The following is a 26,989-nucleotide window of genomic DNA, read 5'->3' as shown; positions in this document are numbered from 1 at the left end:
TAGAAAAAAGTTTTTTATATATTACCATAGATTGCACATTTAACATGTTCAAATAGTACAACTACTGGAAACAAATTCTCACATAGCACTTAGTAAAAATATGCATATAAATATTCTAATACCAATTATGTATCTGTTTCATGAACGTGTTCAAGAAAAATTCCTGACAATATTTTTTTTTAAATTGTATAATTTTAATAGACTATATATAGTGTTTAGAGCACATGAGACACAGGTCACTTTATTTGACCTTTATAAATATGTGCTGCTCACCTTCAGATTTTTAGCACTTTTGTGAAGGATTCATTTTTAAAGTATAAAACATAAAAACTTGAAAAAATGCATGATGGGAAATTTTTCCTATCAACATCCATGAGAGCAAACTTGAAATATTGAGATTTGTGCTTGGACAAAGAAAAATAGTTCTCTTGAGATGAGCTTGGATAATGAAAACTTGAATTGCACCTTGATAAAATAATAAATACATTATGATGAAGATTTACTGAGTTTTAAACCAATTTTGTTATTTAAAAATGAGCAACTTACAAAAAGTTTCTTTAGAAATTTTTTTCAATAAAAAAGGCCAATTTCTGAAAATCTAAATATCTCAATAATGCCCATGAATAATAATTATGAAAATTAGAAAAAAATATAAAATCTCAAGCTTTTTTGTCAGCAGCAAGGAAGAAACTCAATTCTTATTTTGGCTTTAGTTTAACTAACTGGACATTTTTTTGATTTTCAAAGCAGGTACTAATTTGTGTTTAATAGAGCATTTAATTTTTTTTTCAACAAGTTAGCTATAAATAACGTATTTCCTAAAGGAAGATGTTAATATTCAAATAAATAAAGTTTCAATTTAATTGTAAAAAAATAACTAGAAACAAGTAACATGATGAACACAGTTTTAACTGGGCAGCATGCTGTTATATTAAAATAACTTATGAGGAGGCAAGTCATTAACATGGTCTGTATCACAAAGCAACTTATTTTGTGAGTGAAGACTGAAAATTACCCACAAAAATCCTTGATTTGTCATTTTTTTAAGACAGTAATCTAAGGCAATTCTAATGACCTTTAGCTTTAATGTAATAGGCCAAAATTAAATATACTAATAAACTATGGGCAAATTGAAATTTTTGCATTCTCTTTTTGCCCATTGAAAGTTCTTTTCTTTTCATTATCTTTTGTGTGAATCTTAGCACCTGATCAAAACAATATATAATTTGAAAGCATTTTGTAGTTCAGTAAGAATGTGTCCCCATATCCAATGTCCAATTATTTCTTCATGTTTTCTTCCTTGCTTGGGGCAAGCCTCCCATTTGTGTGTATATCAGTTGATACTTGTGTCATGACTTTTGCTTGGCTGCTTCTTCTTTAGCTGTAAATACAAGTTGTAACATAAATTGGATTTTTTCCTTTGATGTTTTTATGAAACAATTTGCTTAAAAAGTGTGGTGAGGGAAAACCATGGTATATTATATGCAAATTGATGTTGTACCATACTTTGCTAATTAAATATGCAACTCAACTAGAATCCTAAGGAAAAAAGGCGGAGCTTCAGCCATGGTATAACATATTCATTTTCATGTTATTCCATGGCTGAAGCTCAACCTTCTTTTTGAAAGGTGTCAACCTCTAAAATATTTAGGAAACTGTACTGAACGTACTAAAAGGTCAAGATCTTCATTTGTTTTCATTTTATAACAACAAAAAGCAATAAATTAGGTGTACCACATCGCAAAAAAACTTTTTCAAACTATATCGGATTGTCACGAATTCCCTTAATTTTGGAAACAATTACTAAATGATTCTTCTTTCAGTTTTGAAAAAAAAAAATGTAAAACTATCTTTTCCCTTGCGAAAATTCAATTAAATTTCGAGTTAAAAAGGGGTTACCTATAGACAAAGGAATAAATGTCGGCTACAAATATCTGTGATTTTTTAGATCAATTAGGGGGACGTAAACTAGCTACCCTCCCTGGATCCGCTACTGTTTAAATACAGTGTTTTATGAATTAAAATTGTGTTCTAATAAATAATCTTATAATCGAATTAATAAAATAACAGAAAAAAAGCAGTTTGTACAAAAACTATACATGTATGTATAAATATGCATTTTTCAATGAGATGAAAATTCCAAAAATATGACTAATTTGTATGATACCTTGAAAACAAACAAAACCAGATGCTCCGCAGGGCGTAGCTTTATACGACCGCAGAGGTTGAACCCTGAACGGTTGGGGCAAGTATGGACACAACATTCAAGCTGGATTCAGCTCTAAATTTGGATTGTGATTAAATAGTTGACACAACATAGGTTTCTGACACAGAATGAATGTATTCAAATGAACTTAAAATTTTTGTTTTCTCTTAGAGCAATTCACTATGCTGTTGAATATTAATCCTCTCAAAAAAATGTTTGAAGAAATTTTCTTTTTATTTATGAAATTTCAAATGAGAAAAATTGAACCCATTTTTTTAATCACATCCCCCTTTCCCTTATTCCAAAACGAATTTCAATTAAAATATTCTAATGGAGTTTGCAACAATTACTACTCATTTAAATACATCATAAAATATTAAGATGTAAAAAAAACTGCTTGTTATCACTGAATGGTAAAGATTATTTAAATTTATCAGTTGGTAGTAAAAAGTGAACATACATTGTATATTGTATATAACAAAGATTTAAGTTGATTCTGGACAAAGAAAGATAACTCCAATTAAAAAAAAATTCTTGCAGATATTTCTTGCTTACTATACTTGACAAAGAAAGATAACTCTTAATTAAAAAAAAAATTGCTATTTCACAATATTGTGAAATTAGATATTTCTTGCCATTGCACAATACTTTGAAAAGACTTGCTATTGCACAATACTTAATATAATAATTTTAGATCCTGATTTAGACCAACTTGAAAACTGGGCCCATAATCAAAAATCTAAGTACATGTTTAGATTCAGCATATCAAAGAGGCCCAAGAATTTAATTTTTGTTAAAATCAAACTTAGTTTAATTTTGGACCCTTTGCACTTTAATTTAGACCAATTTTAAAACTGGACCAAAAATTAAGAATCTACATACACAGTTAGATTTGGCATATCAAAGAACCCCAGTTATTCGATTTTTGATGAAAATCAAACAATGTTTAATTTTGGACCTGGATTTGGGCCAACTTGAAAACTGGGCCAATAATCAAAAATCTAAGTACATTTTTAGATTCAGCATATCAAAGAACCCCAAGGTTTCAATTTTTGTTAAAATCAAACTAAGTTTAATTTTGGACCCTTTGGACCTTAATGTAGACCAATTTGAAAACGGGACCAAAAATTAAGAATCTACATACACAGTTAGATTTGGCATATTAAAGAACCCCAATTATTCAATTTTGATGAAATCAAACAAAGTTTAATTTTGGACCCTTTGGGCCCCTTTTTCCTTAACTGTTGGGACCAAAACTCCCAAAATCAATACCAACCTTCCTTTTATAGTCATAAACCTTGTGTTTAAATTTCATAGATTTTTATTTACTTATACTAACGCTATGGTGCGAAAACCAAGAAAAATGCTTATTTGGGTCCCTTTTTGGCCCCTTATTCCTAAACTGTTGGGACCGAAACTCCCAAAATCAATACCAACCTTCCTTTTGTGGTCATAAACATTGTGTTTAAATTTCATTGATTTCTATTTACTTTAACTAAAGTTATTGTGCAAAAACCAAGAATAATGCTTATTTGGGCCCTTTTTTGGCCCCTTATTCCTAAACTGTTCAAACCAAAACTCCCAAAATCAATCCCAACCTTTCTTTTGTGGTCATAAACCTTGTGTCAAAATTTCATTAATTACTATTAACTTTAACTAAAGTTATAGTGCGAAAACCAAGAAAATGCTTATTTGGGCCCTTTTTGGCCCCTAATTCCTAAAATGTTGGGACCAAAACTCCCAAAATCAATACCAGTCTTCCTTTTATGGTCATAAACCTTGTGTTAAAATTTCATAGATTTCTATTCACTTTTACTAAAGTTAGAGTGCGAAAACTAAAAGTATTCGGACGACGACGACGACGAAGACGAAGACGACGACGCCAACGTGATAGCAATATACGACGAAAATTTTTTCAAAATTTGCGGTCGTATAAAAACAATTCTTACCGTTATTAGAATAATTATTTAATCCTTGTCGCTGGAATCCGACTTTTTTGTTTACCTCAATCTGATGACATTAATGAAATTACCTGCGCATACAATTATTCACGGGGCACAAAACTAAATAAAAATCGGTGAAAATCCGACATTTTCTTTACTTTCTACAAATTCAGGGGTTCTATTACATGAAATACAAAGAAGATCACACACGAGGCGCAAGAGTGACTTGCGCGAGCTTCCATTTCATTGGATAAAACTGTAACGTGATCAATTTCCAATATTAGTTGAAGGTCTTGAAGCTGTCAATCATTTTATTTATATTACAAATTTTATATACCATGTGTCTTACTCATTAACATATTTAAACAAACTCATCCCTTGGATTTGTTTGTTTGAATAAGTTAACTCGTAAAAACCATGGTATATATAGTACTTAGAACATAAGATTATGCATATGGCAGATTTTACAGTATTGTGTTCTGTCTCCTACTTTCATGTTGCTAACGTGACAGAGACATAAATTAGTAACGTTAGCGACATTGGGACATGTCACATGAGCAACAACATCTTTAAAAGTTAAAATGTATGCACACAGTTATGTTTAATATATGCCTGGAGTAATAAAATTGTACAGTCTGGTTTAGAATTTCTAAATATACAGAATGTAATTTGCAGGTGTACTTTATATCAAATGAATACACAAGAAACCAATTCGTAATAGTAACATTAGCAACATCTACTATCATGACATTACGTTTTGTTGCGAACGTCTTTTTGATGGACGGAATATATTTAAGGTCCTCTTGTAACGATATTACATACAACTTACCTTCTTTGCTTCCCCATCATGTGAAGGAACTGACTCTGAATCTATTTCTGCAAAGGGCGATATCGTAACTCCTACCGGTATACAGGAGAGTTACAGATCTAAATATATGTTGCTCACGTGACACTGATTTGGACGGAAACCTCGAGCAGTAACGTTCACAAAAAATAAAACAGCCAATGATATTGATTCCTCAAGTCCTTTGACCCCCTTACGTCATCCAAATTTAATATGATTGCTTTTTTCAATTATTTATAAAACCCGGGATAAAAATAAACTTCAATGGGCTGTCTGAGAACCAACAAGAAAATTGCGATCGTGACATACCACAATGGACGGAAAAGACGTGACGTTAGCAACAATATTATTTAATTACCTTTTTTAGCCTTTACCAATAAAAATCTGCCTTAAAGTTATGATTGAAACACAAAAGAAGACTTTTTATTAAAATATAAGTCCATGTTATTAGGCTCCACTTATAAATAATACTTCAAAATTCCACTCCAAATAAGCTGGATGTCAGTAAAGTAGGTCATGATGTCTATTCCATGTCCAATATTTTGAAATTAAAAACCCTCTAATTCTAACAAAAAACACAAACACAGAGTAATTTTTATTTTTATTTACTCAGAAAGACACATTTTATTCAATAACATAATGCATTACTCCATTACACAGTCTGTTTCACAGTTTCAGCAATTGCTTTTTTGATGGATACAAAAAAACAACAATTCCTTCTTATTGTAAAATCTGCCATATTCTATATCAGGGTAATTGTACTGCCAAATTCATCAAGAAATTTTAATGCATCACAATGGTACCGTAGTTAATTAAGTAAAGTTAGAACACTAGATTAAGGATATTTTATTTCACTTTGAAGAAAGGTACGTTCAATATAATCATTATGAAAATAAATCTACATGTCAGATCCAAAATGCAAAAAAAACATAGGTTATTTTTTATAAGCTGGTCTTTTTTTTCAATTTCTGTATACAATATTATAAAAAAAAAACAATTTTCCAAAGCCCTCTGAACCATGTTGAACTAATAGACATAAGTGAATGAATTTACAACATATGTTGCAATCTGTCATACTTTGAGTTTAAGAGCTTAATATACAGTCCCCTGAATATTTTTGAAAATAAAATGGTAGATCATTTGTCGAATTTGCAGTCAAGTTCATTGTCTAACTTAATTTAAATATGAACAAATATAGACATCTAAACCAGGAAACGATGTATATTATCTATATACAGGTAGAAGGTGCTACTTCAGTCATTAAAATTTAATTCATAAATTAGAATTAATTTTTTCTGCTGTGACAATTTAAATACTTCTAACAGAAATTGTGCCTTTTATTAAATTGTTTTCTTAAAATTCTTATGAATCCATATAGTTGGGACACAAAATATTTCATACAAAATCAAACAACATTAAGGCCATACCTTTTTGTGCCTCTTTCTTTTTAGTAGCTTCTTCTCTTTGCTTTCGTATAATTGCTAATCTTGCTAAATCTGCCCTAGCCTCATCTGTTTTTCCAGCCATATGCATCTTTTGGTAATTTGCTTTTGCTTGTTGTTTTTCTATTTCTTCCCTGAAAATATTTGCATTTTCTTCAGTAAATAATATATAACTTAAATATATAAATTTAAAAGTTATGATATTTGTTACTCAAACATGGGATCATGACTTTGAGATAACAATGGCTTTCAGGGAGCCCATTTATCTGCAGATCTACATTAAACTTCAATTGGTTAAAAAAAGGTTCTCAATTTCCTATTTTAATCAATAATTCTTTCATGGTCATTTTAACATGGGTGTTCATAATTTTTTTCCATATTTCACCACCATGGTAGCTGGTTATTGAATGTGTACTTTAAGCGTATCCATATCAAAATGGGTAAAGAGTAAGACATGAAAGAATTATTTTGGTTCTTATAGGAAAATTCATAAGAAAGCTTTTTTAATTTGAAGATGCAAAGTTTTCTTAAAAAGACTATTCAAGGGTTTCATAAATTTAAAAGTGTACAAATGTCAAATACTTACAGCCTTTTTTAAATAATTTATTGAACTGATTAGCATTTTGATAATATGATTGTAAGTTAAAAAAATATTTGCTTCATTTGTTATTATATTGAATACTGTGGATTCATTTATTTTCGTGGGTACCAATTTTTGTGGTTTGAGGAAATTTTCGTAGATATAAAATTTTGCCGTTTGGGCAAAGTTTGCATACATTTTGTACTTTCCTTTATAAAATTTTAATTTGTGGAACATTTAAATTTGTGGTTCCTCTGTGCCAACAAAATCCACAAAAATTGATATCCAACCAATAATAATGATTCCTCAGCATTGTTCTTGTACTTATTGAAAATTATATGGAAAAATTCACAAGCTTCAGAAATTACTGTGGGCACAGTCGACCAATACCTTTACATGATTCTTCTGATGGTACAAAGTCCTGCAGTGCCATATTTTACTAGAGAACAGACATGTAACTGTTTTGAAGTTGTTTGTTAGAAGGACCTGTCAACTTATATGATTTTAGTTGCCAAGTAAACTATCATAATGTAAATAATAATATAGTCTATACCTTCAAAACCAATTGTTTCTTTAAATAATTTGTCTATTTTTTAACCTTCCTGTGAAAATTGTAACAAAAAATGTGTTTCAAACAGCTAAAACAACCAGTTTACCTCATCTTTTTGGGGTGTTGGTTTAGTGACCAGTTTAATGGAGAATTCATATTACATTTCTTTTTAGTGTCTAATCTTCTATAAAGACCTACCTTTCTCGTCTGGTCAATTCTGTTTTGCCGCCTTCTAACTCTGTTACTTTTTTAATAGCACGACCTTTCATTCTATTTGGGTTTTCAACTTCTATTAAGTGTTCTATACCTTTATGTTTATCCTGAAAAAATAAATTGATACAGACTTTTATATACTTTCAAGAAGTGGGTAGCATTGTAAGACAGGATCTATGTGGAAATAAGAAATAACTTGTATAAAAGGAGAATAACACATCTTTCTCATGTCCTTTTCCTCCAATCACCATGATCACTCTCATAAGATTCAGACAGGGATCTCCATGGATGAAAATTGAACGATGGAGGAACTTTCACCATTACAAACCGTGTCTACGCTGTACAGTGTAGCGCGATCGGAAGTATTTTATTCCTCCATACAAGGAATGGTGAACATGCTAATTCATTGCTTATTTCAATTATATTTATTTGAATTTTCATAATAGAAATAGAAAATTTTAGAAGTATCAATATTTTCAGTTATTGCCGTTTTTAACCATTCAAATGCCAAGTCTTCATGGTCCCCCCTTAGACGAGAATGACCAAAAGCTGTCATGAAGGTCCCCATGTAGATTTCTTGTATTTTTGGTAATTGTTATGGAGGTTAAAAATCATATGATGTGGAGCTTATTTTTCATGGACACTGTCAAATTCAGAACCCATTACCGGTATGGCTGATTAGCAGCAACAACAAAACGATTTGTACGGGTTATGTAAAAGGTTAAAGAGATTTGTAAAGCAAACGTTGACAAATGAAAAGGTTTTTAATGACTTTATCTGGCAAATTGATGCTGTGCAACATGTATCTTTCGAGTCTGAATAGAAACCGGAAACGCGGATGTATCAATTTGATTGTACTGTACGAAATGATTTTCGGAATTACCATACGATATTTCTTTACAGGAAATATTTAAGTTTTTACTTTTAAAACTTTAAAGTAATTCTAAATTATCGTTACAGTAGTACTCGAGTTATTTGCGATGAAATAATATTTACTGTTTTGCGTCTTATTTTGTACTTCTTAAAAAAGGGGGATGCTGATTGCGTAAGTCAAAATAAAGCACGTGTTCGACCTGTTAAACTGTTTTCTTTGAAACTGGATTATTAATTTATTTATTTAATCTAAGTTATCATAATCATTTGCTGAAACTTAATTGATTAATTCGACAAATGGATCGTCTATCCTCAGATAGTGATCTCCTGTCTGGTTTGTTGATCTACCTGTACAAGCTCAGGTACAAGTGATTAGCGATCTTAATCCGGATAAAAATAAATGGCTTCGGGCTACAAAAAAACCATGAAGTTTTGAATGATGGCGGAAGACGATTTATTAAACGATGGCGTAAGACAATTTAACGATGGCGCGAGTCATTTAACGATGGCGCAAGACATTTGAACGATGGCGGGGCGCCATCGTTAAACAGGCCATGGAGATCCCTGTTCAGAGTTTACTTTTCAAGAAATTTGGAATGACTAGTACTGTTTCCTCCCCTTCATACATCTGAATTTCAACATTGTATGAGGCATATAAAAGGATGAATATTGAAACTGCATTAAACAGTATAAAGTACTTACCGATTCATCATCTGAACTCTCTTCAGAACTAGATGGTGGTAGATCCCCAGGGGCAGCAGCTCCTTTAGCTTCCTCTCCCTCTTTCACTACTGTCTCCTTTCCCTCTGCTTCCTCCTCCTCCTCACTTTCTATACCTTGTTTTTTCTGAAATATAAAGAATAGCTACTGGTCAAACTGAAAATTTAGAAACTGTTAAGACACAAGTGGATGAATATCTACTTGGTCTACCATTATTACAAATGTATTAATCAATTAACTTAACTTGTAAATTATACCTGCTTATAATTTAGACAAGTTTCCATGGAACTGCAACAACTCATAGAAATCTGATTGAAATACATGTTCTACATCAAATTACATGTATATAGATATAAGAAGATGTGGTATGAGTGCCAAATAGACAACTCTCCATCTGAGTCCTAATTGGTAAAAATAACTAAACCATTATAGGTCAAAGTTTGGTCTACAACACAGAGCCTGGGCTCAAACCGAACTGCGTATAAGATCTAGAATACAATTTATTTTGAGCTTTGACACATAATACAACTTACATGTAAGATGCAAAAAGGCTGTAAGTTTTAGATCTTTTAAAGCATTTAAGTTGAAACTGTACACCAACTTACAACAGTAACATACCCTCCATTCTTTTTGTCTTTCTTCTTTTTCCTGTGCATGTTTTATTTCAGATTCATCTGTAAAATGTCTTCTTTGACCCTTGTGGGTCTTTTTGTTTCCTCTTGGACCCCCTAATAAGAAAATAAATATTGACAAAAATGATTGATTACACATTTTTTTCAGGAATATTCACTTTCTAGTATACTAAAAAATATATACTATTTACAGTATATATTATGTATGTTAAACATTAGGCCAATAAATTTATAGGACCAGTACTGCAAAAATCTGCTTTGTAACTATTTTACAGCCTTCATACTTGTCACAAGGACAGTGTTTTTAAGTACATTCAGTGGAATGAACATCTGCCTGAATGCAGCTGAAAAATACACTAAAAAATATATAATGATACACACTAATTAACTGTCAGATAACAAGATAAATTTTCCATGGGCTAATTTTATATTTTATAAGATGATTTTGTCCCTGATATATTGATACTTCAAATTTCAATTTGAAGATGTTGAACTAAGATTTATTTATATTTACTCATAAACATGATTAAGCATACTGCTGCTATTACATGTATATATAATTAGTTTTCAGTAAAACAGAAAGTGATAGTCAATGGCTGTTATCTGTGCAAAGGATACGTGTGCATGTAAAACAAATTTTGTTGTAGAAGGGTCTTAATACAGAACAAACAACATTTTCCATAAGACCAAAAAAGTGAAAAAGTATATTTAAACAAAACACATTTGACTTACAGGTCGAACAACTGATGTTCTTTAACCCTGCTGACTGCCATATATACGCTATTTAATCATAATTTATACCGATTTACACATTAAATATTCCTTTCGATGAAACTATGTATCCTACTAGGACCTCTTGTCTCTATGTTTAACTTTGAATCCGGGTCCGTTTACTCCCATAGATGTTTGCTCTCAGTCACATTCGCCACCTTTCATGTTCGCCGCCCCATACATGTTCGCGCCCAATTCTATATTGGTTTTGTGTTAAATAACTTTCTACTTAAGTTTTGGAAAGTGTATTCCTATACCTATAGTTGCGGTCATTGTCTCAAAATAAAGTGAGAAGTTTTTTATTGTCTTGAATAAATCTTAAACAGGTTTTGAATAGTATTACTGTGATAGTGTATAGTTAAAAAAAAATCATTGTTTCTTAATAAAGTGAGGTTCTGTAATGGGTTTTTTTTTTAGTATTGAATAAATCCTAATCATGTTCTGGTTGGTGTATTACTACAACTTTATATCATTGTTTCAAAATAAAGAGAGATTCTGACAGATTGTTTTTTGTTTTGAATACATTTTGATCTTGTTTTGGTTAGTGTTTTGCTATAATTCATTTGCTTCATTGTTTTTTTATCGACAGGCAAACCTGTTAAAACAATTATCTTTTGTGTTTCTCATTCAAAATCTTGAATGTCAGCTATTAAAATACATTAAGTAAAGCAATTTAAAACAACAATCATGATTTTCATATTATTGAAACTGGAATATGATTTAAAATTGGGTGCAAACTAACCTTGGGTGCGAGCGTGCGAACATGTAGGGTGCGTACGTGCATTGGGCGTTAACAGACCTGATACCTTTAACTTTATCTTCAAAATGTATTTATATATTATGTTCGAGAAATATACAATTATCAGGTTGGGAACAAACCCCCTGGATGGTGATTATACCTGTATAGAGGGATAAACCTTCTTTAGAGGGATAAAATTATCCCTCTATAGAGGGGTATTTGTTTTTGCACTGGATTTAAAGCAAATTAGGGCAGAATGGCATTTTCTAATTATATTGGTGTCACAGGGTAATATGGCCACTTGGTCTAATCATTAGGGTGTTGAATATTGTGACGAATAACGATGTAGCAAAACCATTTATTCACACTGAAAGTACATAATTATAATAAACATTTATTTCAAATGTTAACTTGAAGTTTCCTTATAAATTGAACTATTAATTGGATATAAGTACATGCATGATAAGGCCTTAAAGAAAATGTGCTTACCTGAAAGTAGGGAATAAAGTAAGATGTCCCTATGTAGCGTGTGTGCTAAAGTGTGTGAAACTCGCATTAGTGCGAGTTAACCGTATTTATAGTGTTAGAAAAGTGGCGGGGTTGTGAGCATAATAACTTCGTGCAGAGTAGTATAGAATAAAGTCTGTCCGTCAATGAATGAATGAATGAATGAATGAATGTAAGAATGTATGAATGAACGTAGTAAATAGATAGTTCTCTCAATGTATAGTGTAGTACTAGTATATAAATGTACTGTAATAAATAGCTATAATCTCTAGCAGTAGGTGCATCAACATATGCACTTTACTAAAAATTGGGATAATCCGTTTTCTGCTTAAGTGACAAAACTTGAAATCTATTGTATACCTATCTGAACAACATCAAAAGGAATAGTAAATTTCATGTTAAATCTAACAATAGAAATTCTGTTCAGTGAGGCATAAGTGAGTAGAATTTACCTGATCATCACAGCTTTCAATCATGGTGAACTTGTTAATTTATGTTTTGACAAAAATTATTCACATAAATTTATTTTGAAAACATTAACCAGGCATGCGCCGGAAAGTAAACATCAGTACGTTGATGGTTTTCTGTAACAAAAGAAGAGAAGAACAATAGATTTTATGTTTAGTCAGATAAGCAGCAAACTGGGCATGTGCATATTAAACTAAGTACATCAATATTGGTGCATCAACTGTTGCAGGTTACTGCCATAATAAGTAGAGAATGCCATTCTACCCTGATTTGATTTAAATCCAGTCTAAACAAAAATACCCCTCTATCAGTCAGGGGTACTACTTGTACAAGTGTATTTTATTTACTTAAAGAAGTGAAAAAAAATATACACATATAAGTAAATAAATAATGTTTGAATAATCTCCCCTTAATTTTCTGAAAAATTTACTTGTATAAGTAAATTTTTCTTACAATGTCACAAAAATCCTCAAGTTTTGAGATGTAAAATCATGCCTTTAAAGATTTTTCCCAGGTTTGCTCAAATTTTTTCATTAAAGTTCAATGTTTCATCTCAGTAATTCATCAAAGAAACTAATTGAGCAAAGATCTTGTATATTTGCGCAAGGCAATCAAAAATTGCTCCTTTGGGACTTGTAAATGAGCAGTGTTAAGAAGATAACAGACAAATGGGACTTTCATTGTCCATGAAATTACACTTAAATGATTAGTAAAGACATCTGCAAAGGGTACACAATTTAAAATTCTATTAGAGCAAAGAAATCTTAAGAATTCAAGAAAAGAAGATAGGATAATTTTTTTACCTATACAAGTAAAAAATTCTGAATGCCTAAGGGACATAACTTAGCCAATTTTTTTTTTACCTATACAAGTAAATAAAATTCACTTGTATAAGTATCCTACAAATTTACTTATATGTGTATATTTTTTTTTACTTCTTCAAGTAAATAAAATACACTTGTACAAGTAGTACCCCTGACTGTCTATAGAGGGATAATTTTCTCTATAGAAGGTTTATCCCTTTATACAGGTATAATCACCATAGAGAGGGTTTGTTCCCAACCTGATTATTATAATAGAATATATCCGAACATTATTTAAGTCAATTTATGATCACAACAATAAATTTTAAAGGACTTCATCTTCATTTTCAGGAAACAACTGCCTCACTTTATCAGAATTATCAATTGTATAGAAACAGATATCGATGGTATACAACTAGTTCAAATAATTATGACGTCTTGTAAGGCTATTTTTTTTCTTTCTGGGACGCCTTCCTACTACGGACCAGAAAAAAAATTAAAATAGCCTTGCCCAGAAAAAAATTAAAATAGCCTTGCCAAACGTCATAATTATTTGGACTAGTATACAACTAAATATGACTGTGGCTTCTGTAAAACAGAAGTATGCTGGTCGGATAAAGGAATTATGTGTGATAGTTGTGACCAATGGTATCACACATCTTGTCAAGGAGTAGGAAATGAGACATATAACATGTTATCAAACAGTAAACACATTTGGTATTGTCTTCGCTGTGCACTACCCAACTATTCAGGCGGACTTTTTGAATCACTCGACACATTGTCGGACACAAACATTTTTGACTCTCTAAATCTAGATGCATCATCATGTTCTGAGATTTTAGACCCACCTCAAGCAACATCATCTCCAAAACCTATTCTCAAAACAACCAAAAAGCCTAGAACAACAGCAAAAAAGGCTAACAAACGTCTCACAATATTAAATATAAACTGTCAGTCGATAAAATCAAAAGTAGCTGACCTCCATCAAGTAATTGACCAAGTCAAACCAGACATTATAGTAGGTACAGAATCCTGGCTTACACCAGATATATGCAACTCTGAAATCTTCCCTAAAGACTTGTTCTGTATTTATCGTAAAGACCGGACAGGTCGTAAAGGAGGGGGTGTCTTCTTAGCAATTTCAGTTGATATCTTGTCATCAGAACAACCAGAATTGGACACAAATTGTGAATTACTATGGGCAAAAGTAGATATAATTGGAGTAAAATCAATCTACATTGGGGCTTATTATAAACCACAGGAAAACGACACTGAAAGTGTCGCCGAACTAAGCAGATCATTACAGAGAATACCAACACACAGTAATATCTGGCTACTTGGAGATTTCAATCTCCCTAAATATGACTGGGTTAAACAAGAACTGAAACCAAATTGTAAATTTACAAATACATATAATAACTTTTTTGATATCATGAATGATCATAATCTTGAACAGGTTGTACATATACCAACAAGACAGGAAAACACACTAGATCTGTTTTACCTTAACCAGCCTTCACTTGTACAAAACATTAAAACACTACCAAGTCTCGGAACATCAGACCATGACATTGTCTTCCACGAAATGAACATCAAAATAGGTAGAAAAAAGAAAACACCAAGAAAAATAAGTCAATACAAAAAAGCCGACTGGGACAAAATACGCACAGAAGTTAAAAATTTCCAAGACGAATACTTTTCTCTAACATTAACTAATAACACCACAGAAGAAAAGTGGACACTGATCAAAAACAAAATACAAGAAATAACAGACAAAAACATTCCATCAAAAATAATGAAACAAAAACAAGATATTCCTTGGCTAACACCAGAAATAAAGAGACTAATCAGAAAAAGAGACAGAATACATAAGAAAATAAAGGCAACAAAATCAGATAAAAAATCGGATACTATCAAAAAGCACCAATCCTTAAAACACCAAGTACAACAAAAGCTTAGAACATCATATTGGAACTACATAGAAAACATTATAGTTGAAGACAGTAAACTAAAAGATAGTAAACCAAGCAAAAAATTTTGGTCATTCATAAAAAACCAAAAAAGTGAAAATATAGGTGTATCACCACTAAAGGTAAATGGTATAACAAAAACAAACCCCCAAGATCAGGCTGAAGCACTAAACCATCAATTCCACTCAGCATTTACCACACCTAAACCTTTGAAATTATCTCACATTTGTGAACTAAAATCATTAAAATCAGCAACACACAAATTAGAAATGAAGCAAATAAACATCACCCCAGAAGGAACATCTAAATTACTAAAAAACTTAAACCCATCAAAAGCAATTGGTCCAGACAAAATATCACCTCATTTTCTAAAAGAAGTTCATCATGAAATCTCACCTATAATATCTGACTTATTTAACTCATCAGTAAATACAGGAACAGTACCAAACGACTGGAGAGAGGCCTTGGTTACACCAGTTTTCAAAAAGGGAGCAAAATCTAAACCTGAAAACTACAGGCCCATCTCTCTAACCTGTATCCTTAGTAAATCACTAGAACACATAATTGTATCATCCATAATGAAACATCTCGACATTCACGATTTACTATATCCACTGCAGCATGGTTTTAGATCAAAAGTTAGCTGTGAAACACAACTTCTAACTTTTACACAGCAAATACATTGTACTTGATTATATGGCAAATGGAAAACAAACTGACGTAGTTGTCATGGATTTTTCAAAAGCGTTTGATAAGGTGGACCACCAAAGACTTATTCTTAAACTGAAACGCATGGGAATAAATAACAAAACAACAAATTGGATAGAGGCATGGTTATCTCATAGATCACAAAAAGTGGTGGTTGACAGTCACACATCAAATAGTTGTCCTGTATTGTCAGGCGTTCCCCAAGGCTCTGTTCTCGGGCCATGTCTGTTCTTAATCTACATTAATGACATGCCAGACAACCTCAAAAGTAATGTTCGCCTCTTTGCAGATGACACTATTGTGTATCTAACAATCTCATCATTAGATGACTGTCACACCCTTCAATCAGACCTACATAAATTGGAACAATGGGAGCAAGAATGGCTTATGTCCTTTAACCCAGACAAATGTGAAATCATCCACATAACAAGAAAACATAAACCAATCATCTATAAATACACATTACATAATCATATTTTAAAATCAACAAACAAAGCAAAATATCTTGGCGTTTCCATCACAAACCATCTGACATGGAATTCTCATATAAATGACATCACGAACAAAGCAAATGCATCACTGAGATTTATTAAAAGAAACGTCAAAACTAACAGCATAAAAACAAAAGAACTGGCTTACAAAACATACGTAAGACCAAAAATTGAATACTGTAGTGTCGTCTGGGACCCCTGGCAGAAACAACAAATACATAAAATTGAAATGGTACAGAGAAGAGCTGCCAGGTATACACTCAACCAATACAGCTATCAAAGCAGTGTATCAGCCATGCTTGAACATCTAAGATGGCCAACATTACAACAAAGAAGAAATCTTGCATCCGTCACCATGCTATATAAAATTCAACACCAATTAGTCTCCATCCCAGTAAATACATACCTAATACCATCCAAAGAACATAAATTTATACAGCCATTCTCTTCCACAAACTATCATTTATATTCATTTTTTCCTAGAACAATAAGGTTGTGGAATTCCCTAACATACCAAGTAGCCTGTAGCCCAGACTTAGAAGCTTTTAAGTCTGGTGCAAAACCACATATGTATTGCTAAATCAAACCATGTTTTTATCTATATACAAAAATTTAAAAAAAAAAAAGTTTTTTCTTGAAATTATTGTAAATATGTTTAGTTTTAATTTGTTTCCCTAGTATGTGCCTTCTTGTAATCTTCAACATATTGAAGTTAAGAAGTATTATGTAGATGTAGATGTATCTTTTTCAGTTTTTGGTGGGAAAGATGAATAAACATAATTATATTTCTGACATCCCTATTTTTTTACTTAATTCTACAAAAGTATGAGCTTTTTATACCTCGTGGCATTTTAATATATATTTCTGACTTATTCAAATGAGGTATCAACTGTTTTTCGTCGTTTACTCTGTATTTTTTGTGTACACAGTGAAAAGTAGTAAATTCACACTCTGCTCTGTCTGTGTGTCCAAATTGGAAGAAGAGAAAATAATGCTGCACTTTCGGTCTCAATAAAAATATATTGAATTGTTTCATGAAATTTTTCATGTACGAAAATATATTAAAACGATTAAGCAATTTTGTCTAAAATCAGATTTATTGTAATATTTATAATTTACCACATTAAATCTGATAAACTTAAGCGTTTTATATTTATTTACCGGAAATAAACACTCTTTTAGTGTAACCAAAACGTATTGTCAATCCTTCCTGTCCATTTTTCATAAACATCAAAATGCCTAAAGTGAAAAGAAGTAGAAAACCTCCACCAGATGGATGGGAATTGATAGAACCTACAATAGACGAGTTGGACCAAAAGATGAGAGAAGGTAAACGTGAAGGGAATAAAGAAATTGAAAATACTGAGTCTACTCTGTTGAAAATTAAAATTATTTAAGAAATTATCTACCATGTCCATTTGGGTACAAGTGAAATCGGCACCTGGTCAATACGGCACCCTTAGAAAAAGTCAAATCGGCACCTATTGAAAGTCAATTCGGCATCTAATAATATTTTATATAATACACATATTTTTTTCCATGCCGATTTGACTTTTTCTATGTCTATTGGTACTGATTTGACCAGGTGGCGATTTTACCAAGTGCAGATTTGATTAGAATTTGTCCATGTTTCATGGTCTGCAACAAACATTATAAAAGATTACTGTTGTATATACAGGTTTTGTGGTGGAGACAGAATCATGTGTTGAAAGCATTGTGAAGGCTCCCTTTTTTGAAAAAAAATATACAATTCATGTACAAGCAGGAACAAAATTTTATTCAACCTGTTGCTGGCACCAATTGTATATGGTTGCATTTGGTGTGCCACTCAGAAAATATGGAATCTGAAAATACAGTATCAGGTGTGTCAGTGTGTTTTCTCCCTTAATATATTGTAATACCTGTTTGCCCTGACTGTTCGACCTGGATTTGTCCTCCCTACGTTCATGACGTTTATAAAAAAAATACAGGTATAAGTTTAATAAACTTATTCAAATTATTATATGGAACTTATGATTGAAAATCATGAAAACACATGGATTATTTAAAATTGATTGGGTGTTTTTGGAGGATTAATTGTTCATAATATTAATAATAATTCTCACTGATTGTTGTATTATTGTCTTCGGTGGATTAATTATAAAAACAACATTTTGTTTGGATAAACTACATTTGTAGTATCAAAGCTTGGAATGAGTAAAAACCGTGATGTACGAATTGAAAAACATTAAAAGAATTTATAAGTTTATTTTCTTTAATGACTGCATAAATTAAGTTATTAAACTTGGTAACAAATATCAATAAAGATATTAAAAAGAATGCATTTTAGTAATCAGGTAATCTTCTACGCAAATCTAAGGAAAATAATTATTTTGTGCAGCATTACAACTAATCAGCTAATTTTTCAACAAACTTAAACATACTCTGTTCAAATAGACATGACAGACAACTATAAAAAAAAAATCAGGACTTATAAACCCTTGGGCCATAATAAATAATAGGTTTGTTTGCCCAAACACTACCTACCAAGATAAAAGCTGCCATCTCAAATTCTTTTATTGTCCTGATTTGGAGAAGTTTTTTTTTAATGAAATAGACATGAAGACTAATAAACATCTAATACTTCAATTTCTTTTTTGAAAAAAAAAGAAAATGCCTACCTACCTACCCACTGTCTCAACCTTTGGGTAGGGTTTGGGCAAACCAAGATATTTTTAAGTGTGGCCTTGGAAATCATTTTTAAGATCAACCCTTGCCAGACATTAAATTGCATGTACAATGTTTTAACTGATGTGTGTGTATAAAATAAACGAAAATTGCATGCTTATGACCATGATGACAATGTCAGACGAATGTAGGACAGAAAGTCACAGGACAAAAAGTCACAGTTAATATTATTTTAATAAAATATTATTCTTTGCAATATGTAAAAAAAAGAAGAATGATTTTAAAAAGATTTTTATCCTTTGCAATATTAAAAACATGACAAATCAATATATTTTTCATTATAGTATTAATTTATTTATATTTACATGTATTAGATTTACATGAAAAAGATGAATTTCAAACATTATATTTTTAATGAATATGTAATTTATTAAATTTTTTGAGATTATATAGCCTATATTTATTGAAATAAAATGGAAATAAATAAATAAATATATAATTATATTTTTTCTTCATAATATAAATAAATATATAATTATATTTTTTCTTCATAATTTTACTATCATTGTTTGTAACTATTGTGTCATAACAAGATATGGCTTCACAAGAAGGCATATTATCATTGGTCATTGAATAACAAAAGGACATTAATAAGGCAAGGATCAGCTTAATTAATGAATAAACAATGCCATATCACCTGTCCCTTAAATTGCAATGAAAATATTACGGCTTCCAATTGGCAGGAAAGAAAGGTATCTACTTGATAGCAATACAAACAATCAACTTCAAATTAAAACCATGAATTTCCCTTTCTATTCATAAATACATTTTTGTGTCTGCGATTTCACCATTCATGGTTTCATTGAGCAATTATGTGCCAGGTGTTCATTTTTTTTAAATGATATAAAAGGAAAAAAATGCAGAATATAGTCATCATTCCAAAATGGAAATTCTACAAAGTAACAAAGGTGGTTCCAAGCTATGCTATGAAGGCTACATCTATACTAGACATGCTCTTAGAAAGACTAAGCAGTGGTGGAAATGTACCCTAAAGTCAAGTCTTGGCTGTAGAGGCAACTTATCTACAGATCTACAGCATGATAATCCAATCCCTAGTCAACCACATAACCATGCACCTGATGATACATCAATCCAGTTAGCCAAAGTACGCAGCAACATGAAACAGACAGCACTATCTACTCATAACCCTTTCTGTATAGCAAGCCGAAAAAAATCAGACACAAAAATGAAAGACAATTTATTACATTGATCTGTACACCATATAGCATTTTAACAATGACCAACACCCATACATTATAACTCGGCCAGAAAAACACTGGACAAAATAAATCAAAGACAATTTATTACATTGAGCTGTACTTTAAAACAATGAGCAAAACTAATACTGTACAGCAATAAAGCCATAAAACTACAACAAAAAATTAGTCTGATAGTTTAATACTCGGTTCTTTTGTTGAGACAAACTTTCTTTAACAGTCATATTGATTGTTTTCACTTCAACTCTTGGGTAGATGTTAATATGAGAAAATCATTATTTTTCGGGAAATATTCTGTGACTTTTTGTCCTATTTAACCCATGAAAATTTCATTTGTGACTTTTTGTCCTATTGGAATAAAATTGTCAATTGTGACTTTTGTCCTACCATTTTTGTGACTTTTTGTCCTGTGAATTTCTGTCCGTTTACCTGTCAGACATGTCAGAAATACATGGTTCCAACATTTGTCCAAGAAAGACATATACTTTGGTTACTTACAATTCGATTACTGTGAAGGTACTTTTATTCGTGGGGTACCAATTTTCGTGGTTTTCGTGGATTACTTTATCCACAAATATAAGTGTCCAACGAAATAAAACAACAGTTGTCCAAATCAAGACATGGAAAGATCTCCATTTGTAAGTTTGACTACTGATCATGCTGATATGATCAAGGATTTGTATAGTTAACTAACTATACAAATCCTCGATATGATCTAGTGAATATATATTGAATAACGACAAATCTGAGAATACTTTAATAGCAGTCATAGAACTACAACGGCATGCAGGATTATACCCATATAATAAAAGATCTCTATCAAATTCAAGCCCAGCATGAAACTATAATTTCCCATATATGTAAGACCATGGACAAAATGATGGAAGTAATATCTAAATATTACTTCCATGGTAAGACTTACATAAATGGGAAATTAGTTTCATGCTGGGCTTGATTTTGATAAGAATTATTTGACAATTCAAGACACGTTCATAGCATTTGTTTTTGTAAGTGTTTTCTTTAGGTGACATGTTTTAGGACTAATTATTTTTATCACCTTTGATGGTCTTCAATCTGTTGATCACTTTATCATGGGTTAATTAGTGTTATCACTACGATTTACAAGGGTCAATGTTTGCAATTTCCTCAATCCAGACTATTTGTAGCCTTCTTTACTAAAGGTTTTAATTTTTTAATTATTTTTTTTAGAAAACTAAAACCCTTGAATTTAAACACCCACGAACATGAAAATATTGCCAAAAACATCAAAATTGATACCCACGAATTTAAGTTTTTTCACAGTAATGCAGTCAGGACTATAGAACTGAATTACATGAAAGGCGTTTGCATATAGTCATGCATGACAGCATTGATAGATGTACATGATTATCCCCAGAATTAAGTATTAATTAACATAATAGTCTGTATCAATGTATGTTGTAATTACAGCTGAAACAGATCCACATGAGGGAAAAAGAAAAGTTGAAGCTTTGTGGCCAATCTTCAGACTGCATCATCAGAAATCACGATACATATATGACTTATTTTATCGCAGGAAAGCAATCAGTAGAGGTAATGATTAATTGTACATTTGCAATAATAAGCACACCATATATTTTTACCAAATGAGACTGGATTAGGAAACATTTATTATGCAGCAGCAAACTAAAACACCACTTGTAACAATTAAATATTGTCTCCTTAGTATAAGCATATTTTGCAAGCATAGAAATACTGGTAGATTAATTTAATTACTAGAATGTATAACAATTCAAGTGACAGGCAATCTAAGCAAAACTAGAATATTCAGCAGTAAAATAAATGCTCCTTCATTTGGTGTTGTCCTATTGTTGTTGTTTGACTACTCTCACTAGCACGCTACTTCTATGTTGAAGTAATGTGTAGATTGTCTCTCTTTTGGTTAGTTTAGTTACTCCATATTAATGTGATGTTTGTGAGAAAAAAAAATCACTTGTTCAAGTTAGTGATTTTTCCTTTCTTATTTGTAAGACAAACAGTTGAGAATATGTTATGGAATCAAATTTAATTATCTGAAACATCAACCTTTTTTAAAAAACACTTATTTTATCTGCAGTAAATCTCTATACTTTAATACATTACACATGTAAAACCACTAATTCATAGCCCTATTGTTTCTATGTTAAATTCTACAATTTCAAGCATTAATGGTTACTTTATCTAAAGTTCACACAAAGTGGCAGTTATTTCATGTCCTTGTGCTGATAAAATTAACATACCTTTTTGATGCATACTTATTATTAGAGCGTACTGCTTGAGAGTACAAAAACAGGAACTTCTGATCAGAACAACAGGTCAAATGTGCCCTTCTATCAAAATTTCATATACATCTTTATTATTCAAATAAATCTACAGAGTAACAGTGATCCTAAGTCCCCAAGCTTTCATTTGATACCACAACTAACCAAATATATATCCACTATTGACAAAGAAACAGCTATGCATTGGAACTATTTTATATACCATTATGGAAATAAGAATTTCTTGCATTATAATTAAAAAAAAAATTCACAAATAATAGAGGGACGAAACGTCACGAAAGATACCAGAGGGACAGTCAAACTCATAAATCAAAAATAAACTGACAACACCATGGCTAAAAATGAAACAGTCAAACAATAGTACACATGACACAACATAGAAAACAAAAGAATAAGCAACACGAACCCCACCAAAAACTAGGGGTGATCTCAGATAAGTTACATGATTTGTATACATGGAAGATTGATATACTTTAAATTAATTTCTTTCTATTTTCAGAGCTCTATGATTATTGTTTAAAAGAAAACATGGCAGATAAAAATTTGATCGCAAAATGGAAAAAGCAGGGATATGAAAATTTATGCTGTTTACGTTGTATACAAACTAGAGACACAAACTTTGCAACAAACTGCATTTGTAGAGTCCCCAAGTCTAAACTTGAAGCAGTAAGTACTAAAAATATAAAGTTGTAAATGTTATTTAGTAGACTATTATAAAAATTTGTAAGGGTTCCGCGGAACCCAGTGTCTCGCCTATTTATGCTGTAAATCCCAGGCTCAACAACAATGAGGAAAAAAATCAATAAAAATATTCCTCTTGTTACTATTTTATGATTGTAAGAAAATCTAAGTCCATTTAAAAGTAAATTACAGAAAAAAACGGAGTAATCTTTTTACAAACTTTACTTCTGGATACAATCTTATGATCATAAATAAGCTTCTGTCCAAGTTTGGTACAAACCCAGGATAGTTTAAGAAAGTTATTAAGATTTTAAAAACTTCAACCACAGAGTGAATGTAATGGTTCCCCGCAGAAAAACTAAGTCCATTTAAAAGTAAAATATGAAAAAAAAGAATTTATTTATTTACAAAATTTACTTCTGGATACTATATTATGATCATAAACAAGCTTCTGTCCAAGTTTGGTACAAACCCAGGATAGGTTAAGAAAGTTATTAAAATTCTAAAAACTTTTAACCACAGAATGAATGTAATGTTTCCCTGCAGAAAAATATAAGTCCATTTATAAGTAAAATACGGAAAAAATGAAATTTTATTTTTACAAAATTTACTTCTGGATATTATCTTATGATCATAAACAAGCTTCTGTCCAAGTTTGGTAAAAACCCAGGATAGCTGGAGAAAGTTATTAAAATTCTAAAAACTTTAACCACAGAGTGAATGTTTTGTTTCCCCGCAGAAAAAACTAAGTCCATTTATAGTAAAATACGGAAAAAATGGAATTTGATTTTTACAAAATTTACTTCTGGATACTATCTTATGATCATAAACAAGCTTCTGTCAAAGTGTGGTAGAAATCCAGTATGGTTTAAGAAAGTTATTAAAATTTCAAAAACTTTAACCACAGAGTGAATATTTGTTGACGCCGCCGACGCCGACAGAATGTAGGATCGCTTAGTCTCGCTTTTTCGACTAAAGTCGAAGGCTCAACAAAAAGCACTGTCATCATCAGGTTACTTTGGCAATGAACATTTTTTTACATAAATAAGGCAGTTAGTTTTCTGGTTTGAATTGTTTTACATTGTCTTATCGTGGCCTTTTATACCTGACTATTCGGTATGGGCTTTGCTCATTGTTGAAGGCTGTACGGTGACCTATAGTTGTTAATGTCTGTCTGTCATTTTGGTCTTTTGTGAATAGTTGTCTCATTGGAAATCATACCCCATATTCTTTTTTATATTTGTCTGAAAACTGGAAGTTATGTTTACTGTTTCTCTGTAAACCAAAACATTTTTTATTACAGATGACTTTAGTCATGTTAAGTCCTTTATAGCAGCACTATGTGATTGTTTGTGTATTCATAAGATAATTGATACAAATTTATCTGGTTTCCAAGTATAATTCTAATGTTTCATCTCAAACTCGTGGATAAGAACAATAGGAATATTTTCCCAATCATTGTTTATACATGTATTGCAATGTCAATTTTCTCATCTATATTTGAATTATGACATACATTTCTGAAATTTTGCTGATACGAATAACATAATCATCTATTACTGTAAATTCAGAAATTATTGCATGCATTTATTATTGTGATTTTGTCATATTAGAATGAAATGCAATTTTCGCAATAATAAAAATATCGCAATAATTTTTGAATTTACAGTAATCAATCAATAAGTACTCAAATAAAGATCCAAATTACAAAAAGTCCAAGAGAAAGAGATGATGCATAGACTTGTTATATTGTATCAGCACATTATACACAACCTATGACTATCTCACACTAATGGGGATATTGAAAATTGCATGAACATAATGAATACAGATTCAAATGAGGTTGAAAAATTTACCTGCAAGCATACAAATTGATTCAAAGTGACTGCTATTAGTGAAATATTATTTCAATATTCAATTTTTATAAATGTTTGAAGTAAAAAGTTGAATCATATTTAGATTTTTTTGTCTAATTCCAAGCTAATATTCTTATAAAAAACTTTTAGATTATATATAGTCATTAATTTTTCCTATTTTCAGGGCAAGATTGTTGAATGTATACACTGTGGTTGTCGTGGATGTTCAGGTTGAAATCTGTGTAAAGGAGGCAAAGAATTTACTTCTGTGACATTGTAAAAGAAAAAGTAATCTACAGAAAAAGACAGATTTGACATTTCCACTGATTTATGTTCCATATAAGATACAATATCATCATGATCATGCAGTATTTTGTTTCTGCAGATAATAATCATTTATAAAACTAATCCACTTTTGAAATAGGATATTAAGTGCATATATGCATAATGAATAATTTACCAGGAATAATGTGGTCTATTCATTCATTATTGGAATCCATCAAGTTTTCTAGTTTGCCTTAAAAACTGATTAATTATGTACTGTTTCTGTTGAGTAATTAATGTAAATATGTTTGATGCATAGAACAATAGGGATTGATCATTTTCACAAAAAATAAATACCACTTATTTCTGTATTGCTACAATTTAAATAGCTTCAGAGAAAAATGGTAACTTTGAATCATATTTGCTGTAATTTATCTACATTTACAAAAAGTTATATGATAAATTACAGTGGGTTTATTGGATATTTTTATAGAGGAAGTTTTCCATGTTTATGTTTAAAACAATTATTTAATAAGAAAAAGTGAAAATGTTATCCTACTGAAGCATTAAATTTTTATATACATATATAATCTGTTTTAATATTCATGTCAAAGTAGAACATTTTGTTAAAAACTTTATGGATAATATCTTTTCAATGCTAAGAAAGACACATGCATTTGCCTTTGAACATCAAAACTGTCATCAGATAGTACACAATCCTTATTTTTGTGCCACATTTTGTCTTTACTTTGACATGTTTGAGTTGTTTCAATAATTTTCAATTTAATAAAATTTGTTTTGAAACATTAGCCAGACAAATGAAATAATATTTTTGACTACTAATTTATTGGTAAATTAGATTCTTTGAATAAACATTTCTGTATTTCATGATTTTTTTATGAAGTCGTTTTATCAGTTGGTCTATTCCATTTGATTTTACTCAACTTCAATGTAGTATGACATCTTCAGCATATACATTTCATTTTGTGTGTTTGTATGTAAATGATTTTGTAAATAAACAATGAAAAATTATTTACATACTTTGAGTAATGATTTTCTCCCTTCTATTACCTTATGCTATTAATTGTTCCAAATATTTTTTATTGAAATATGACATTCTGGAAAAATATTGCTGCAAGTATGTACATGAGGACCTACAGTAATGCCTTTATCTAGGTAAACATTGAAGTGGTCACAAGACAGATAAGTGCAGTATTCTGAATAAAATGGGACTAGGATTGTAACTCTGAGTTTTTCAGTTCTATCATGACATTCATGGTGTATATTGATAAAAACAAAGTATATTGCAGTATCTTTGTTTATTCTTCATTGGCTTATATAGATAAGGATGGCTTGAAATCTCATCAAAATGTTAAAACAACCACATGTGTGCACCTTTCCTCAGTCAGCCTCTGCTATGTCTTTTAACTTCCCCCACCCACCCCAACCCCGGCTGAAAGGAGGGGGCATTAAGTTTTATCTTA

The 26,989-nt window shown here is 30.9% G+C and overlaps 2 protein-coding genes across 2 annotated transcripts; one reads left to right on the top strand and one right to left on the bottom strand.

The window, feature by feature from the left end:
- Positions 1-17,454, bottom strand: LOC134725898 (28 kDa heat- and acid-stable phosphoprotein-like). The gene is made up of 6 exons (XM_063590168.1): positions 17,301-17,454; positions 9,990-10,099; positions 9,354-9,497; positions 7,764-7,885; positions 6,421-6,569; positions 1-1,381 (listed from the first exon to the last, which is right to left on the bottom strand). The coding sequence occupies exons 1-6, from the start codon at positions 17,308-17,310 to the stop codon at positions 1,350-1,352; spliced, it is 567 nt and encodes a 188-aa protein (XP_063446238.1). The 5' UTR covers positions 17,311-17,454; the 3' UTR covers positions 1-1,349.
- A 154-nt stretch (positions 17,455-17,608) lies between these two features.
- LOC134725899 (protein BUD31 homolog) lies at positions 17,609-26,537 on the top strand. Its single transcript, XM_063590169.1, has 4 exons — positions 17,609-17,789; positions 21,854-21,976; positions 23,204-23,370; positions 25,426-26,537. The coding sequence occupies exons 1-4, from the start codon at positions 17,696-17,698 to the stop codon at positions 25,474-25,476; spliced, it is 435 nt and encodes a 144-aa protein (XP_063446239.1). The 5' UTR covers positions 17,609-17,695; the 3' UTR covers positions 25,477-26,537.
- Positions 26,538-26,989: the final 452 nt, after the last annotated feature.

Source organism: Mytilus trossulus, chromosome 7 (genome assembly GCF_036588685.1).
Source record: "Mytilus trossulus isolate FHL-02 chromosome 7, PNRI_Mtr1.1.1.hap1, whole genome shotgun sequence".
NCBI lineage: Eukaryota > Metazoa > Mollusca > Bivalvia > Mytilida > Mytilidae > Mytilus > Mytilus trossulus.
Note: the sequence above shows the minus strand (reverse complement) of the source record. Positions and strands in the feature narration are given on the sequence as shown.

Excerpts from the sequence above, each read along its gene's own strand:
- LOC134725898 (XM_063590168.1), bottom strand. Across the intron at positions 9,498-9,989 it reads AAAGACAAAAAGAATGGAGG|AAAAAACAAGGTATAGAAAG; the intron begins GTATGTTACTGT and ends TTTATATTTCAG. Across the intron at positions 6,570-7,763 it reads GAATTGACCAGACGAGAAAG|GGAAGAAATAGAAAAACAAC; the intron begins GTAGGTCTTTAT and ends AAATATTTTCAG.
- LOC134725899 (XM_063590169.1), top strand. The coding sequence starts at position 17,696 with ATGCCTAAAGTGAAAAGAAGTAGAAAACCTCCACCAGATGGATGGGAA. Across the intron at positions 17,790-21,853 it reads GGACCAAAAGATGAGAGAAG|CTGAAACAGATCCACATGAG; the intron begins GTAAACGTGAAG and ends TTGTAATTACAG. Across the intron at positions 23,371-25,425 it reads CCAAGTCTAAACTTGAAGCA|GGCAAGATTGTTGAATGTAT; the intron begins GTAAGTACTAAA and ends TCCTATTTTCAG.